Below are 17812 nucleotides of genomic sequence, written 5' to 3'. Positions count from 1 at the left end.
TTGCTACATCGCTGCTTAACACGTACAAAATCAGCTTTCCTTCCAAGCGTCTTTGTTTTCTCTTCCTCAAGAGGGAATGTTGTTCTCTTAAGGATCGACTCAAGAATGGAACTCAGAAGTTAAGGATGATATATAGTGCGTGCATATATATGATGGTACACCAGTGAAGACAAGGAGCTGACCCAGGCATACATATCCTCAGCTAGACAAGCTCTGCTCGTTTCTGTCCTCTTATTGTAGCAAGATCATTGGAGTAACAAATTTAGAGTTATGGAAGAGATTTTGATCCTTCCATAAGGTGTGATAATTGTTGTACTTATACGGTTTTCCAGAGCTCATTTTGGGGAAAGAAAGATTTAAGTGCAGAAGCCATCCCCGCTCGGCCATCTAAGCCTCAAACTGCAAAGGTGAACTGATCCATGGCTAAGTGGATGGAGGAACCAAAATGTAGCAGACAGTAGTTACAGAGATCCAACTAGTACCCAGAAAGGAGATAACTTTGATTTCACATTCGTTCCTTAAGGATGAATAAACTGCAAAAAATACATTTTTTTTTTCATTCGCGTGTTTTAAAGAATATTACAATGGAGAAATGCTGACACTAATATAGAGATTGTACTTCAGCTTGGAGTCAATAATGTCGAGGTCGTTGCTTTAAATGCCACAACACAAAGGGCAAGTATAAATGGGAAAAAAATCTACTTGCGCCAGAAACTAGAATCAGTATAGACCCAAAAACTTCCACCAAAATGTCCCAACGACTCCCCATATAATAGCATTGACGACTGCCATTACAAATCCCATTTTGAAGACATCCGGAAGATCTACATAACCAGCTGTCATACAAGTAACAAAACAATAATCAGTCCAAGATCTAAAAATAGAGAAAGAAAACAGACTATCCCAAGCAACGGGGTTAAAATGCAACTAGTAATATATCTACCAATTAATTCCAATATTACTTGCTCATCTTTTATCAGCAAACAGAAAATGAAGAATAAACAACTTCATCTGGTCACTGAAGAAGTAACTAAGGATGCTTTTCTAAAAATAACAAAACCATTTTGACAGAAGATATGATCAAGCAGAATTAGTTAAATACACCAATTAAAGAGCCAACAAGAGAGCTACATACCTCCAAAATAGACAGCAGCTTGACCACTGCTATAATGTGTCAAAGCACCAAATAGATTAGTGTTGTAAGCTAATGCCAGGGCTGCCAATACACCAGGCACTCCAGATGCCAAATGCATAGCAAGGAATGCAGAGTATAACGCTCCCACATGGCCTGTTTGACTTGCAAATAAGTAGTGGATACAGAAGTATGATGCTTGAAGAACACCAAATGCAGCTGGCCAGCTCAACGATAAAGCCTGCAGGGATTTTGCTACACAACTAGACATCCAACCAACAATACCAAGGTTTGTCAACTGGCTAGCCATGCCAACTAGGACTGCAAACCAAGCCAAAGTATCCCATGCTGATTTTTCACTTAAACAGTCATCCCAATCAAGCACTCCCAACAGCAAGAGGATTGATAAACCGAGCATTGCAGCAACAACGCTTGCAATTCCAAGAGCATCACTGAGAACAACATAGAAGTTTTAGAAATTAAACACATTAAGACCATCATAAACACACTGCCCACACACAAGTCATACACAATGTAACCAATGATAAGATATTTTAGAAAGAAAAGAGGAGGGGTTTGGAAGAGTATTCTAGTGAGGAACGAGCTTTACATACGATGGTGGTACAGTTGCCACAGCTGCTGCTCAAGCCTGCTGGCACTGTAAATTCAAACAGCTCTCCACATGAATCATTCTTTAAAATGCACTAACACAAGAAGTTGGTTTTGAAGTCGGAATAACAACTCCACTCAATAAAAAATTTCAAGCAGTCTCTTGGGAAAATAACTCTTATCCCTTTATTCTGTCTCTTAAGAATCTCCCTATTCAACTTTCTACACAGAAGCTTGCGACTAATTCTTGAAGTCTCAGATCAAAGAAAATCCAAATGGTCCCTTGAGAAGAAAGGTTTCAAGAAGAATGGTGGTTTTACTGAGGCATGCTGGTGAAAATAGAAAGAAATCATCCGCAAAACACAGAGGGGGGTAACAGTTATTAGTTATTACGGACTCTCAATTGCCTCTCTGTAGCCTCATTCTTTTTGTCTAGAAATGCACTACTTTATAACCTGTAATAATTTTCTATTGCCTGAAATCAACATCATAAAGAGGCCACACACAACACTTAAAAGTTCTAAATAGAAGTTACAGGTATCAGCATCAATTGTGAATTGATACCTACCCGAAAACCCACAGAGACACTGCAAGAAGCATTGTGCCAATCATCACCCACTCATTTTTTGTAACAGGACCCATAAGTTCCAGTTTTTTAGCTGCCATAGCGGGGGCTTCTGGTGTATCTTTGGTTTCAGGAGGATAAAGCTTGTACAAGATGAATGGAGTAGCCAAAAGAGAAATAAATGCAGGCAAACTAGCAGCCTTGAACCAAGACACCCATGGGTTTGCGATTACTACCCCAAGTTCCTCAGCTAGTTTGAGGCAGAGTAGATTTTGAGCTGCAGCAGTTAGGAAAAGAGCGCTAGAGTTGCCTGCACACTGTCATGCACCACAAAAAAGCAATCTGTAAGTAGATGGACATCTAAAGAGATGGCACAGCAATGCAAACTAATACATCTTCAAGAAACTTTATTGTTGCATAAAATATAGCATTCACATGTACCAGACCAAAATAGTTAACTAAGTTGCTAAAACAGCCAAAAGAACAAGAGGGAGGAGGGCATAACTGATTATATTCTTCTGCTAAAAATGAGATGCTTGCACAAAAAGATCTGTACTGTACAATTTTCACTGGATATAAAATAAAATAATTTCAAAGAAACACGGAGTACAGACACTAAAGCATTGACGCACGTGATTTTGATGAAGCATTTTAACATCCGATTGCTAAATGAGATTGGCACAGTACATGAAATGTCTCGGCCAGACTTATACTCAACTATTACATCAGGTACCTACTACCTACCACCATCACAAGTACTGATAACTTTACTCACTAATGCTTAGGCATATTAGAAGAGTTCATCTAGTGTTTTTGTCTCTATGAAGGTTTGAACCAAAGACCTCATGGTTCTTCTCCACTTCATTGCCACTAGGTCATACCCTTGGGTGCTAAGCACAGAACTACTACTATTAGACTTATAAATGATAAAATGAACAATTTCATAACAATATGCTTATCCAACAGAAGGAAACAGCTCATCTAAACTAGCAGGACTGGGATCACCTCATATGCAATTCTAACCCCATATATGTTATGTATTCCTGAAAGAGACAGGTGCACAACCGAAAAGATAGTAATACTTGATCAAATGCATCATGTCTTCTGTTGCAAATTCAAGATAAATACCAGTCTTCAGACAAAGATCTCTCAAAAATTACCCTATGGATAACTTAATAGTTTAACCTATTTTAGCATGCTAATAACCTTATTTTGCAGGTTACAAACTTAATGTTACCTTAGACAGTTACCTACTTGGCTTTTAAATAACCTGATGGCTCAAAAACTATTTTTACCATTGGTGTATATAGATTGAATTCTTGAATAATAGGATCATTTGGTCAGAACAAATTCATGTATCCATAGAGTATGTTTTACATTTCATTAAAGTCATCTAATTATGTGACACACCACACATCTATAGCAAGAAAAACAAAGGGCATACCTGAAATTGAGATTGGATCAAGTAAGACCCTAGCTTCCTTGAGGAGGGATCACCAGGCTTACTTCCAGCTGAAAGTGAGAGAGACTTAATAATAGGCAAAAATACACCACCAGCTCTTGCAGTAGTGCTGGGCATTGCAGGTGCAATTAATGCCTCAGCCAGGGTCAATCCATATGACAAACCAAGAGTACTCTTCCCCAACCACTTAACAAAGTATGTGGCAATTCGATCTCCTAAGCCAGTCTTGACAAACCCACGAGCGAAAAAGAAAGAAATCACAATTAACCAGATGACTTCATTCGTGAAAGCACTAAAGGCGCTTGAAAAGGTTAAAGTTTTGGTCAAAACTGAGGTTGTAAGTCCAAGAAAAGCCCATGCACCTACTGGCAATGGGCTGAGGACCAAACCAGCGATTGTTGATAGGAAAATGGAGAGCAATTGCCATGCTTGAGGAGAAACTTCAGGTGGTCTTGGAACCAAGAAACGGACTATAAGACCAATTGAAACAGAAATAATCAAAGGAATGAGCTTCGCACCCTGGGGTTTGGGCTTTACATCTACAATAACTATCTTATCTGATTCAGGGGATGAAGAAGCAGTGATGGGTTTGGGAGACGGTGGATTTCTTGAAGTGGGTTTTGAAAGGGGATTGAAAAGGAAAGGTTTGGGATGAAAAAGATTGAATCTTGGGCCGGTAAGATTGAATCTTGAACCGGAAATAGATGATCGAAGGGAGGAAACTGGACGGAGAGCAGCTGCGGGAATGGCGGAGGAACGTGATCGGAGATGGTGGTAGGAGAGACGAGAGAAGGATGTGGTGGCGGCTGCGGCGGCAGAGGTGGCTGAAGTTGGAGAATGAAGTGCCAATCTCTCCATTTTTTTTTTCTCCGGCAAAGAGTGAAGTGAAAAGAGAAAGAGATGAAATGTGGAAAATTTATGTTTGAGGGGCCTTTGGGGTGGCGGAAACTACAATGGCCACATAATAGATCGTTTTGTTCGTTTGAGAGGGTAAGGGCCACACTCTTTATTCTTCACTTATTGGGTAAATAAAGTAAAATAACAAGAAAAAAAGTTTCAACAATTCTTATACAAGATTGGTAAAGTCACCCTTACGTCTCATGTATAATTTCTTTCACCAAGATTCATATTCTTGTTCAAAAATGTATTGTTCATTTGAATATTTATGGTACTCCAAGCTGGTAGGTTTCTCAAATGTGTGCGTGATCCATAGACGAGTAAAGATAGTATATCAACTCATTTCATGATACCATTTTAGATATGTTTCTAGCTCTTGATGGTTGCAACATGTTAGCGCTCAATAAATCATTGATTCTAATATCAATTTATCGAATTAAGCTAGCATAAACAATTTTAATACTATTGTTTATTTTGGACAAACTTATGTAATTTTCCCAAATATACTTAGAAAACTACTAATTGACATCATCCATAAATTTTATATTATATTTAGTTTATTTTTCTTATTAACTTTCAACGTGAAACTTCGAAAAGAAATTCAATGGAAGGTCACAATTAAATTTAATGTCACGAATTTGAATATTAAGTTATTGTTAAGAGTTATTTTTTCTATTTTCTTATTAAGTACATGAAAAGGGGAAATAATAATGCACATATAAAGACCATTTTCAATTTGTTTGTGTCATTTTTGCACAAGAGACATGCTATTTTATATTTTTTTGTATTGTTTCAATTTTATTGGATATTCTCAAATGAGCAATAATGCACATATCTAGAGGTGACAAATGAATGAGTTGAGTTGAATTTGAACAACTCAAGATGAACTGAGTTAATAAACAAACATGTCAATGATCATTTGGGCTGAAATTGATTAGGCTAATTTGGACTAAAATGCGGGTCAAAACTTAACTCACAATTCTTATTCAAATTTAATTGTTTCATTTATTCTTTTATAATTATTTAGTACCCGATAAAATTGTTATTATTTTTTATTACGACTATATATGATAAATCAATATCTCTTTTTCTCTCCCTCGTATTTGCCTCTCTTCTCATTTATGAAATTTGATAACCATTAAACATACATATATATTATAGAGTAGAGATGAGAAGGGGATGAGGAAATCAGATATATTATAGAGTAGAGATGAGAGAGAATACTAAACATTACAATAAGCATAAATCTCTTCCTTCTAACCCTTAGTCCATTTAAACCAACACGATTTCAAATAAAATTCTCCAATATTTTACAATGCCCAATTTTTCTAACTGGATCACCCTTATTCACCACTTCCAAATTATAGCACCTACAAAGTTGAAAGTCGATTTGGTTCACAATAGAATTATATCATGTGATTTGGAAGTGAGGTTTGGGCTTAATTATTGGCCTTTCGTTTGCCCCAAATACCAAAGAGGACCAACGGCCACCAACTATTTTTGGCCTTTCAATTTCTTTAGCCTATATATATATATATATATATATATATATATATATATATACGAATATATATATACGAATATTTAGGAGTTAAGATGCATGAGTTTCATTACTTCCCTTTGAAATTGATAACCAAATATAGATAAGAAAATGTTCAAAGAAAAAACGAAGTAGGGATATTGATTACAACATAATCACAGTATAATTTCACAAGTGAAATATGGAAAGAGTGGTATGTGCACAACTTTGTTCAAGTTTGGGATTGGTATGTCATGTGATTTGGAAGTAAGTATTGGCCTTTTGCAGTGTTTTTTTTTTTTTTTTTTTTGGTGAGTTGGGGAAAATAATTTTTAAGTTGCATTTGTAATGTGTCTAAGATTAATTTTTTTTTTAAGTATTAATAAAAATAAATCAAAAATCATACATTAGAAATTTTAACTTATAATTTTTGGCTACAAATACATCCATACAGGCTCTTAGTACCTGTGAAATTTTAAGTCAAAAAATTTTGATTGGTTTTTTATAGTGATTTAGGTTTTTTAATCCTAAAGAATTTTTTTGTAAAAATATTCATAAAATTAACTAATTAAAGAATTTTGAAAATCTTAGTAGTTTAATTAATTGATTGTCATTATATAATTTTTCACCTTGCTAGTGAGAGTTTAGTCCTAACCTTGTAATCTCCTTCTCTATTTTCCTCTTCTCCTATCTCCAAAATCAACTTTTATATGTTCTTTTTTTCTTTTATTTCTTGATCGGGTCATATTCGATAATTTCTTTAATATCACTTTAGAAATAAAATATTTTCTATCAAAGATAACTTTATTGTAGATATTCAAAACTTCTAACTAAAAATAGGCACAATACTTATTGTTAGCCTAATAGAATTGGATAACCAGCATTCAAGGAACATATCACTCAAGTAATATCCAAGACCAAGCATTAATTCTAGCATCTGCCTAAGATGAAGGAAATCAACAGAAGATACAAAATTTCATCAATCAAGGGATACATTCAAGATATCAAAGATCAGCCAATATCCAAGACTACAAAAGAAGAAATCAAAATCAATGGATGCATTCAAGATAACAAGAACGACCAAAATTCAAGACCACAAGAAGATCATCATACAAAGGAAGAAATCGATTTGCTTATGCACATATCTGATATGGACATCACTAAGCAAATCAATCAAAATAAAATCAAGGACTCAATCAAAGATCCTTCATTCAAATTCCCTTGGGTTTTCGTAAAAGAGCAAAGTCCTCCAAAGCTATATAAACCTCTCTTAGCCATAGTTGAGAAGTACGCACTTCACTTGAACTTATATTGTAATCTTTTTTTATCTTTCATAAAACTTTGTACACACTTGAGTGAATAATTGAAAAAAAAAAGAGAAAGAAAGATCTGAGTGTAGGTTATACAAGTAGAGGTTGTGTCGAAGAAGAAGATCTGATTTGCATATCAGACGGGGCTCTTAATTGTACACCCAAGTTCTCAACAAGCTCTTAAAGAAACTCTTGTAATCCAAGGAGACTGGAAGTAGGCACCACATCGGTATTCCAAACCAGTATAAACTCTATGTGTCATTTACTTACTACTTTTACTATCTCTGTATATTTGTTTTACTAACGTGCAGGTGAGTCGACTGAAGGAAATTTTAATTCACACCCCCCCCCCCCTCTTGACTTTCACTTACCACACACAATTACCTTTATATGGTAATTTCTCATGTTCTTTAATTTGATTTCATCCGAAATTTATTACTTGAGTCATTACTCTTTCTTTACATTTATCTTGCATCAATAAGATATAGTTTTATTTTTCAAGTCTTTTCTACTAAAATAAATCTGGCTTTCACATTGAACTCAAATTACTCATACGTTTGTTGTTTATCTTTTAGTGACTTGACACACCTTTTAAAAAATAATAAATAGAATGACAATATAATTATGTCATCTTTTGAATATAATAACTTCAATGATTTAGAAAACGCACTAAGAAATGATTAAAACTATGGATTATTATTTTAAAAAAATACTAGATAATAATCAATATTATAAAGTCGGACGCCAAACCAGCATGGTCAAGGCCCAAAACTATAATTCATAATATAATGTTAGATTTTATATAATAATAAAAAAAACATTTCGTCATATGTGTGTGGGAGAACCATGAAGAAGTCGGTCAAATAATTAGATCAAGTTTGGAATTAATTTGAAATATGTTTAGTTTATACCTATTTAAATAATTAGAGAGAATGTACTACAATATATTTTGAAGAATATCTGTAGTGCATGAATACGAGGTAGATTGTAAGAAAATTATTTAAATTTGTTAGAAAAATAACACAAAATAACAGTGTCAAAATGTGAAAGAATAGATGAATCACTTTAAAAAAAGTTTATCAAGTCTGCATTTGGAATTGCAATTGTATATCATAATTTGAAATTAGTATTGGGACATGTAATTTGAAATTATTATTTCATATTACAGATTTTTCAAAAAAGACGTGATTTGGGATTCCAAATTATGATTTCAATATTTTTTTTAAAAAAAATGTAAAACTTGACTCATAAAATATATTTGTAAAAAATAAAAAAGATTCGGACGACATTTTAAATTTTGCAAAACAAGACTTATGATCGGTGTGAGGAGATTGTCCTCCGTATCATGTGAAAGGATTATATTACATAATAGTTTAGTTTCGTTCAAGTAACCAATTCTAGTCGTTACTACTATTGTTGACTAGTGGAATATTCATAAAATCACGTGAATTTGGAAGTTTGTTATTGAAAATATACTTTTTAGAAAGGGTACATGGAGATATGTGGCGCCTTAGGATGTTCCGATATCTTGTTTATGAACTATGATTTGTTCATTTGGTAAGATTGTACATAAAAATTAATTTTTTTTTTGATAGTTTCATAACTTGTGGGGTTTTCATGTTTATGAAAGAGAGAAAACAACTTAAAAATAAAAGAATGCAAGTTCAAACCAAATTTCAACTTTACGTCAACCTGATTTCATATATCATGATTTTATATCGCATGTCCAAACATCCCCAAATTTGAAATAATATGAAGTATTCTTAGCTTATACCTATTTAAATTTTAACCAAAATTAAAAAATTGTACCAATTTAAATAATTAGAGAGAATCTATTACTATATTTTATTTAAAATATGTCATAATTTTGAAAATAAAATTAGAAAAAATAGCTAGAAAAGTTCTTGTATAGGAAAATCATGGCTCGAGCCACGCAAATCAATACATTTTGTCTTCTCTCTCTCGTATTTTCTTTCCCGGCCATAAAGGATATATCTGAAATAAGTAGAACGGAAATATTTAATATAGGAATGACAATATAGAGCTGGGCAAAATCGCATAAATTTACGAAAATTTCAATTTTCAACTGAGTTTGACATAATAAATAAAAAATTCATAAAATTATAAATCAACACATAATATTTATTTAATTGAAATATTCTATTCAAAGACTATGACATAGTAACATATTCGCAATAAAAGAATCCAATCTAGACAAATTGAATAATTGTACTAAAGCACAATAAATATGTTATATACTACTCCTCACAATATTTCCAACTCATAAGAATGGTAGAATATCAAAATAGGGACAATTAAATTAGAGACCAAAAGATAATGCCATTTTAGTGATTATAAAATAAAGAGTTATGAATATTATAAGAGACTTTAAAAAAAAAAGATTATGAATATTTCAAGAGAATAAAGCTAAAATTGAGCGAAGAATACACATTTTTTTTTATAAGAATAGAGTGAAGAATGGAGGCAACAAAAAGAGTTTCGCTCCCACCAAAAAAAGAAGAAGAGGAAAGAGTATCGTTGAAGTGTCTTCTAGCAAATTCAAAATGTTCACATTTGGTACAAACAGTGTTTCAAATAAAAAAACGTCGAACTAACCCACATCCGCTCGCCCTATTATCTTCCCTATTTAAATGTGAAAGAATCAAAACACACATTTTTATCTCAAAATGCTTCTTTCATATTTTAGATTAAAAGGTTTCACTTCAATAGCTGTGATATGTTTACAAAGAAATGAGAGGTACGTAGGTTATGTTGGCTATAAATTATTATTTGATTCAACTTATTTTAATCCAAATAAATTTTGGACAAATTAAATTTTTGCTATATTTATTAATTTAACCAAATCCATCCATTTACGGTCCCTTATTATCTCTAGCAAGCTATGGGACCATTTTGCCAAGCATTAACTTTCCACTTGCCTTAAAGAAATAGGCGACAACAACTTTTATTTTGCTAACGGATTTGGTCAATTTTCTTCTGTCTTCCAAAATATAATATACAAATTTTATTGTTTATGTAACAGAAAAATAGCTATCAAAACCAACTGCTCCCCCGTTTCATTTTAGGTGTTTAGGCTACTATTTAAATAAAAAGATATATTTATTTATTATAATTTTTAAAATATTTTAAATGACTCTTAATTATTGTAAATATTTTTTTATATTCAAATTTTGTTTTTTCAAAAAAGAAATGCTCAATTGAATCTCGTTCCAAATATATGTGACAATGTGAGAATCAGAAATCTTCTAGCCATAGGCTAATACTCTGTGAATAGATTAAAGGAAAATTTTAAAATAAAAAAAAGTGATGGAGCGAAATGAAAAATAAGAAAAGAAGGTACATGATAATGTAAATATAGAATCGTCTTTATTAGAAAGTAAAATTTTTTAACATGAATTTAAATTTAATCAAACTTTTTTTAAAAAATAAAAAATTGGGGGTGAGGGAAAGGGAAATGGAAAGAAGATTGTGGAGAATCGAACCCTTAATAAAATAAAATTTAAGTAGCCAACTAACTAAGCTATAAGACTCTCCAATTTAATTTAATCAAATTTCAATGTAGAAATCAGACATTTAAAAAAACGAGGAAAATGAAAATAAGAACGTGAAAAATGGGATTTAAATTTTAAGGATAGCATAACAACCACTTTTTGATAAGAACTACAAATGGTTTTATGCAGTGAATAACAAATAAACATGATTGGACCTTAAATCAAATCCTTCTTCTGGACGATTTGATTTTTATTCCCTTTGCAGATAATATTGCAAAGAAAATTACAACCATTCATTTTATTTGTCAGACTTTATTTTTCTGGAGTTAAATTATATAAATTTTGATTAACATTTTAAATGTACTACTCTATAGTAATTTTTTTAAAAAAATACAATTCACAATACTTTTTATATTATTTTTTTAATAGTAAATTTAATTAAAATATAAAATTAATCTAATTTAATTTAACTTAAAAAATTACTAGTTAAATTAACTCTCATAAAGTGAATTATGACAAGTTAAAAAAATATACAAAAAATATTTTCTAATGTACTCTCCTGTCCCAATTGATGAGAATTCTTTTGATTATAATTTTCTCAAAAATATTTAGAATAATTAGCAATATTGATATGTACTACTTTTTGTATACTTTTTAAAGGGATAAGGGTTTGAAAAATACTTCAACTTTGGTCGGATTGTAGTTGGTATTGGAAGAAACTGAATGTTTTGAAGACGGAAATGCTCCAATGGTACCAAAGGGGACAATATGTTTTGACACCAAATGGCACATACTCTATGACCAATAGCTACCAAGCCATGCTTGTCTGTTACGCAAATGCCCAGAGGCAGACTTACTTTGGAGCTCTATAATGCAACCTAGACAAAGATTTATCTTGTGGATTGCATACCAAGGAAGACTGCTCACTAAAGATAGACTACATAATATGCATATACAAGTTGAAAATGCAGCATGTGGCTTGTGTGAGGAAGAGAGTGCTGAAACGCACCAACATTTGTTTATTGAATGTCATTGGGGGAATACAGTGAGGAGAGATTTGGCTAACTGGATGGATGTGGTACTGCTAAGAGGCACAATTCAACAAATATTGGCGTGGATTAAAAGAAGACGTTGGAAGCAATTGAAGAAGGAAGCAGTAGCTGCTATATATGGAGCAACAATTTTTTTATACCTGGCAAACGAGGAATTGGAGGCAGTTTAGACAGAAACATGTAAATATAAATTTCATCATTGCACAAATAAAGAAGGAGTTACAAGTTAGACTAGAAAGAGTTAAGGAGTCTAGAAAAGCAAGAAATTGTCAAGATTTAATATATAGAATTTGTGGTAGATAGTAAGTAGCTAGATTCTATAGTTTTTTCTTTCCTAAATTGTAATACTTTGTTTTGGTATGGTAATATTCACAGTTTTATTGCCAAAAAAAAAAAAAAACACTTCATAATTAATAGGGTAAAATGATAAACTCACTATGTCAATCATTATTTTCTTTATAGGTGTGTAGTGTGCCAATTCAAAAGCGGACAAAGAAGTAGGAAGAGGAAGTACCTACCAATGTATGTGCTTATTTATATTTTAAACTAGATACAAAAGCCCGGACAAGTTCGGGCCAATATATATTATTTTATTTGTTTTAATTCTATAATTCTGTTGTCAATTATTTTTATAATATTTTAAACACACTTTTTAAATAATATATGTGACACATGTGATATTTTAAGAGTCCTAATTTGCAAGCAGTCACAATAAACCTAAACTGATTAAATTATCCTCAAACTTAGTAGATATTTCTGGAAAGCACACGCATCGACCGAAACGGGTGTGCTTATTCCCTCTTATATATTAGTAGTGGATATAAATAAATATACTTGGGTTAAAAGAATTTTAACGGGTGGAGCTTTTGGGCAGAGCGGGTGGGTATTTGGTAGTCTTTTTAATTAATTTAATTATTTGTTTGGATAGCCAATAAGATAAAAAAGGAGCTAAAAGGTTGATGTCAGAGTCATTTTAGGTCCGATAGGTAGATGAAGAATACTTTTGTACTAATTCGCATAATTAATAGGTATTCTAAGTCCTTTTCTATTTATTTTTTGTTTACATAAATTTTGAACTAATTAAATTTTTAATATATAGATTAATTTAACTTGCTCGAATTTAATCAAATTCATCCATTTACCGCCCGTTATTATCTCTAGCACGCAATGGAACCGGATGCCTACCTCTTAACTAACTTCCTTGTACCAATTTGGCAAGCATCAACCTTCCACTTGTCTTTGAGAAATAAGCGATAACAACTTTTATTTTGCTAACGGACTTGGTCAACTCTTTCCTGTCTCCCGAAACAAAATTATACGGAAATGGTCTGATATATTTCTCAACTTTGTCATTTAGAGTCGATATATCTTATTATATACCCCTACTTTATACAAATAGCTCACATATATCTTTTTCCTCTAACGAAAGTGGAAAAAATTATTTTAATTTAATATTTAAATTATTTTTTGAAAAAAATATATTCCATATGGAGTATATTTGATCCTCCTCACACGTTTTTTTTTTACTTTTTTTGTTTCAATGACTAATTTAAATTTATTATTTTGATGGCCAAATTTCGTTATGTTTCACTAATTTTCTTGTAAAATTTATTGTAGATGCCCCATTTTTTTTATTCTTACAAATACAAAAACTAAATTACAATATAGCCGCAAAAACATCAGTTTTAATTTTTTTTTCTTTACACTAAAGAATGAAATGAAAAAAGAATAAGAAACTCAAATAATGATAATCAAAAAAGTCAAAAAATAATTTTTGTATGAAAAATGATTAAAATATACTTTGAACTTTATTAGAAGTATCATATATATACCCCTACATTAATATTTCTAAAATTTAAAGTCAAACAAATAAATTTTAAACTAATTTTTTTCACTTCCGTTAAATGAAGGGCATATGTGAGCCACTTGTATAACATAACAGTAAGAGTATATATGAGTCACTTTCATAACGAGGGGTATATCAACTCTAAATGACAAAATTGAGGGATATATCAGACCCTTTTCCCTTATACAAATTTTATTGCTTATATATAATAGAAAAATAGCTATCAAAACTAATTACTCTCCATTTCATTTTATGTGTTTTGGTTACTAGTTAAAGAAATATTTATTTATTATAATTTTAAAAATATTTTAAATTATTAATTATTGTAAATATTTTTATACTTAAATTTTATTTTTTTATAAAAAAATTTAAAATTGGACAAACTGAATATTGTCCTCCAAATATTTTTGAGGATTAGAAATCTTGAAGGTTAACACTTTATGAATACGATTAAAGAAATTTATAAAATTAAAAAGTAAAAGGGGATGGAACGAAATGAAAGCGTAGAAAAGAAGATATTAGACAATGTGGTAGGAAGTCGTTTTCGTTAAAAAATGTTTATCTTTCTCATATGGAGTTTTTAAATACAAATTTAAATTTAATTAAGTTTTAATGAGGTATTGGATAACGTAGAAAAAAAGAGAAGAAAACCTACAAAATTAGATAAACAATTCTATCATATTTACTAATTCTCTTTATAGTTTAAAATATGTCTCACTAGTTAATAATTCCATGTCATATTTCAAGCTAAATACACCTAAATATATGTATTTTTCTACCATATACACTAAAATAGGAAGCGAGGCGAGCAGGAGAAGGTGAGAAGTGAGCGAGATCCGCATATACATGTGAATCACACTAGATACATGTATTTGAGATACTAAATACATGTATCTTGAATATCAAATACAAGGAGAGAGGAGAGTGACGAGTGAGATAAGTGAGAGACGAGTGAAAATGTCAGATACACGCAATTCCATTTAGATACAATATATCTAGAACAAATTACACATGATTTTGACCCATGTATCTAGACGCGTCAGATACATGCACTCGAAGTCCAAAATCAGGTGAGATTTGTAATATTATAAATTAGCGTGATTCTAAGTAATTAACTTCTATTTCTAACGTTTAATTTTTATTTTATTTTAAAAAACGAGGATAAGAAGACCCAAGTGGGTCAGAGTTTGACCAGCAGCAGCCAAAATTGTAAATTGGAAATTGGTCAAAAGTGAAAAATGGGATTTAGGGATAGCATATTTAGTTATTGTGTATACATTTCATTATCACAATTTGGATTGGTCCAGCTCCATCCACCATAACACCCACTTTTTTTGTAATATAAGAACTACAAATGGTTTTATGTAATGAATAACAGACAAACATGATTGGACCATATATTCTCTTTTACCAAAATATTGCAAAGAAAATTTCCAAAATATTACTCTATAGTTCATTTCTACTTGTCATCTTTTATTATTCAAGAGTTATATTATATAAATTTTAATCAAAATTTTAAAATGTATTACATTATATTAAAAAGAAAAAGAATGCAACTTTTTGGTATTTTTCATATTATTTTTAAATATTTAAATTTAATTAAAATATGAAATTAATCTAATTTAATTTAGCTTAAAAAATTAATATAATTGACTCTCGTTAAAAAAAAGTATATCAGGTAAAAGGAAATGGAGGAAATATATTCTAACGTACACTCCCTCCCAATTTATGTGAAAGTGTTATATTTGGGAGTCATATATTTTTCTTTTGATTATAATTATCTCAAAAATTATTTTGAACCATCAGCTATGTTGATTTTTACTACTTTTTGTGTACTTTTTAAATGAAGAAATTTTATTTTAAAATATTTGAAAAATCTATGTATAAATTCATAATCAACATTAAATATTTTGATTTTTATACTCTACACATTTTCACATATATTGAGACATAATCATATTTTATATTAATGAGATATACAACAAAAGTAACAAAAAATTATATGGTTGTATATTAGTAGGTGTTTCTAACTTGCACGCATCTATAAAAATAAGTTAAATTTCTTATCAAAATTAAATAAGTAGCTTAAACACACACTACAGAAAAACTGTGAATTACATGGGATTTTCTTAGGGATTAGTATGAAAATCCGCATGAATATTATTTTCCTGCAAATTTTCATACTAATTCCCAATCAAATCCCCATGTAATTCATCATTTTCTTGTAGTGACATTTATATCCTTTGACTAGAACTTAATTCCGAATTGATTTGTTGTTTCCAATATGAAACTATTATATAGAGTATTTTAGGAGTGAAATATATAATACAAAATCATACACCTACCAATAGAAAATTACAGCGTATACATTTTAATTGATAAAAATATCTACCAAACTAAACAAAGTGTATTATTATTTTTATTAGCTTTCCAAATATATTGTTATATCACTCCAACTTCAAACATTTGATACGCAAAATCGTTCTTTATAGTAAAATATTATAATATTTAACACATTATTGGGATCCATGCTTGTAAATCGTGCAATGAATAATACCTACCAATTTATGTGTGTATTTATATATTAAAAATAAATATACTTGTCAGTTGTCACTATACAATGTACCATGAATCATGGACGATCTATAAGACATTATCTTCTTCTTATTATAATTAATTAAATATTGACGGAAGATTTGTTATTTTTATTTTGTACATGATTCGTTGTTTTTTCTTTTTTTGAAAAGGGAGAAAGGCAAATATTTTTTTAAAAATTTTGTAATTTAGAATGGGTATCCCATTTGTTAAAGAGTGATGAATATAAACATCATCATTATCTAACAAATGATTCATATTAAGTTTTTCATTGACTTTAAAAAAAACACCTTACCTATTATTCTTGACCAGACCCGATCTAAATGAAAAATGCTCAATCCCTCTACTATTCAATCATCACTCCAACGACTTACATTTGGGACACTTATTCGACTAACAAGATCATCATCAGATCGCGAGGTGATAACCAAATAAAAAAGAAATTACATTTTTTTAGTTTTAGTCATCTAGAAGAGTAAAAAAAAAAGGGTAAAATTATTTTTTAAAATTACGTGATATTTTTGATTTTTTTTTTAATTTACGAAATATTGATTTGTTAACAAAAAGAATATATGTATACCCATTTGCTAATCAACAAGATATGAATGCACAATTTATTCGATAACATGGGTAAATGGTTATAGTATATATACACATTTTATTTTTACAAGGGTATAACTATAACTGATCAACTCTCTCTATTCTTAATTACTTGTCCACTTTTGAATTGACATACCTATTAAGAAAATAATGATTAACATAATAAGTTTACCATTTTGTCCTTATTAATTACTCTCTCCGTCCCATTTTATATGTCATCTTTTTACTTTGCAATTGCATTAAGAAATAATGTAACTTTACTCTTCTATTCTTATTTAATGTTTTCTTAAGTCAACTTTATTAATAAATGACAAGATTAATTAATTATTCTATCAAGGGCATAATAGTCAAAATATGATAATTTATGCATAAATTTTATAAAATAACAAGTATTGTGGTCCAGCTATTTATAGAAAGGGATGATATATAAAATGAGACGGAGGGAGTATAAAGTAGATAAATTAAAAATTTAAAATTTTCACGAAGTTATACCTTTTTCAAAATAATTAATTGAAGATATAATAGATAATTTTTTTTTAATCCGTTTTTAATTTATCAAATTAAATAAATAAAAAAAACAAGTAAAATAAATAATTAAGAACAGACGGAGTAAATCGCAAAATGAGCTTGTATAAATTGGTATTGGTGAATGAAAGAAATGGGACATGACCCGCAAGTTAGCGTAGCATTTATTTGCGCCAACCTACCTATTT

General features: G+C 30.5%; 1 protein-coding gene across 1 annotated transcript; it reads right to left on the bottom strand.

Moving 5' to 3' along the window:
• Nucleotides 1–571: 571 nt before the first annotated feature.
• On the bottom strand, nt 572–4707 carry LOC125866041 (dicarboxylate transporter 2.1, chloroplastic-like). The gene is made up of 4 exons (XM_049546329.1): nt 3751–4707; nt 2310–2623; nt 1136–1584; nt 572–836 (listed from the first exon to the last, which is right to left on the bottom strand). The coding sequence occupies exons 1-4, from the start codon at nt 4624–4626 to the stop codon at nt 721–723; spliced, it is 1755 nt and encodes a 584-aa protein (XP_049402286.1). The 5' UTR covers nt 4627–4707; the 3' UTR covers nt 572–720.
• Nucleotides 4708–17812: the final 13105 nt, after the last annotated feature.

The sequence above is a fragment of the Solanum stenotomum genome, chromosome 1, assembly GCF_019186545.1.
Source record: "Solanum stenotomum isolate F172 chromosome 1, ASM1918654v1, whole genome shotgun sequence".
In the NCBI taxonomy this organism is placed as follows: domain Eukaryota; kingdom Viridiplantae; phylum Streptophyta; class Magnoliopsida; order Solanales; family Solanaceae; genus Solanum; species Solanum stenotomum.
Note: the sequence above shows the minus strand (reverse complement) of the source record. Positions and strands in the feature narration are given on the sequence as shown.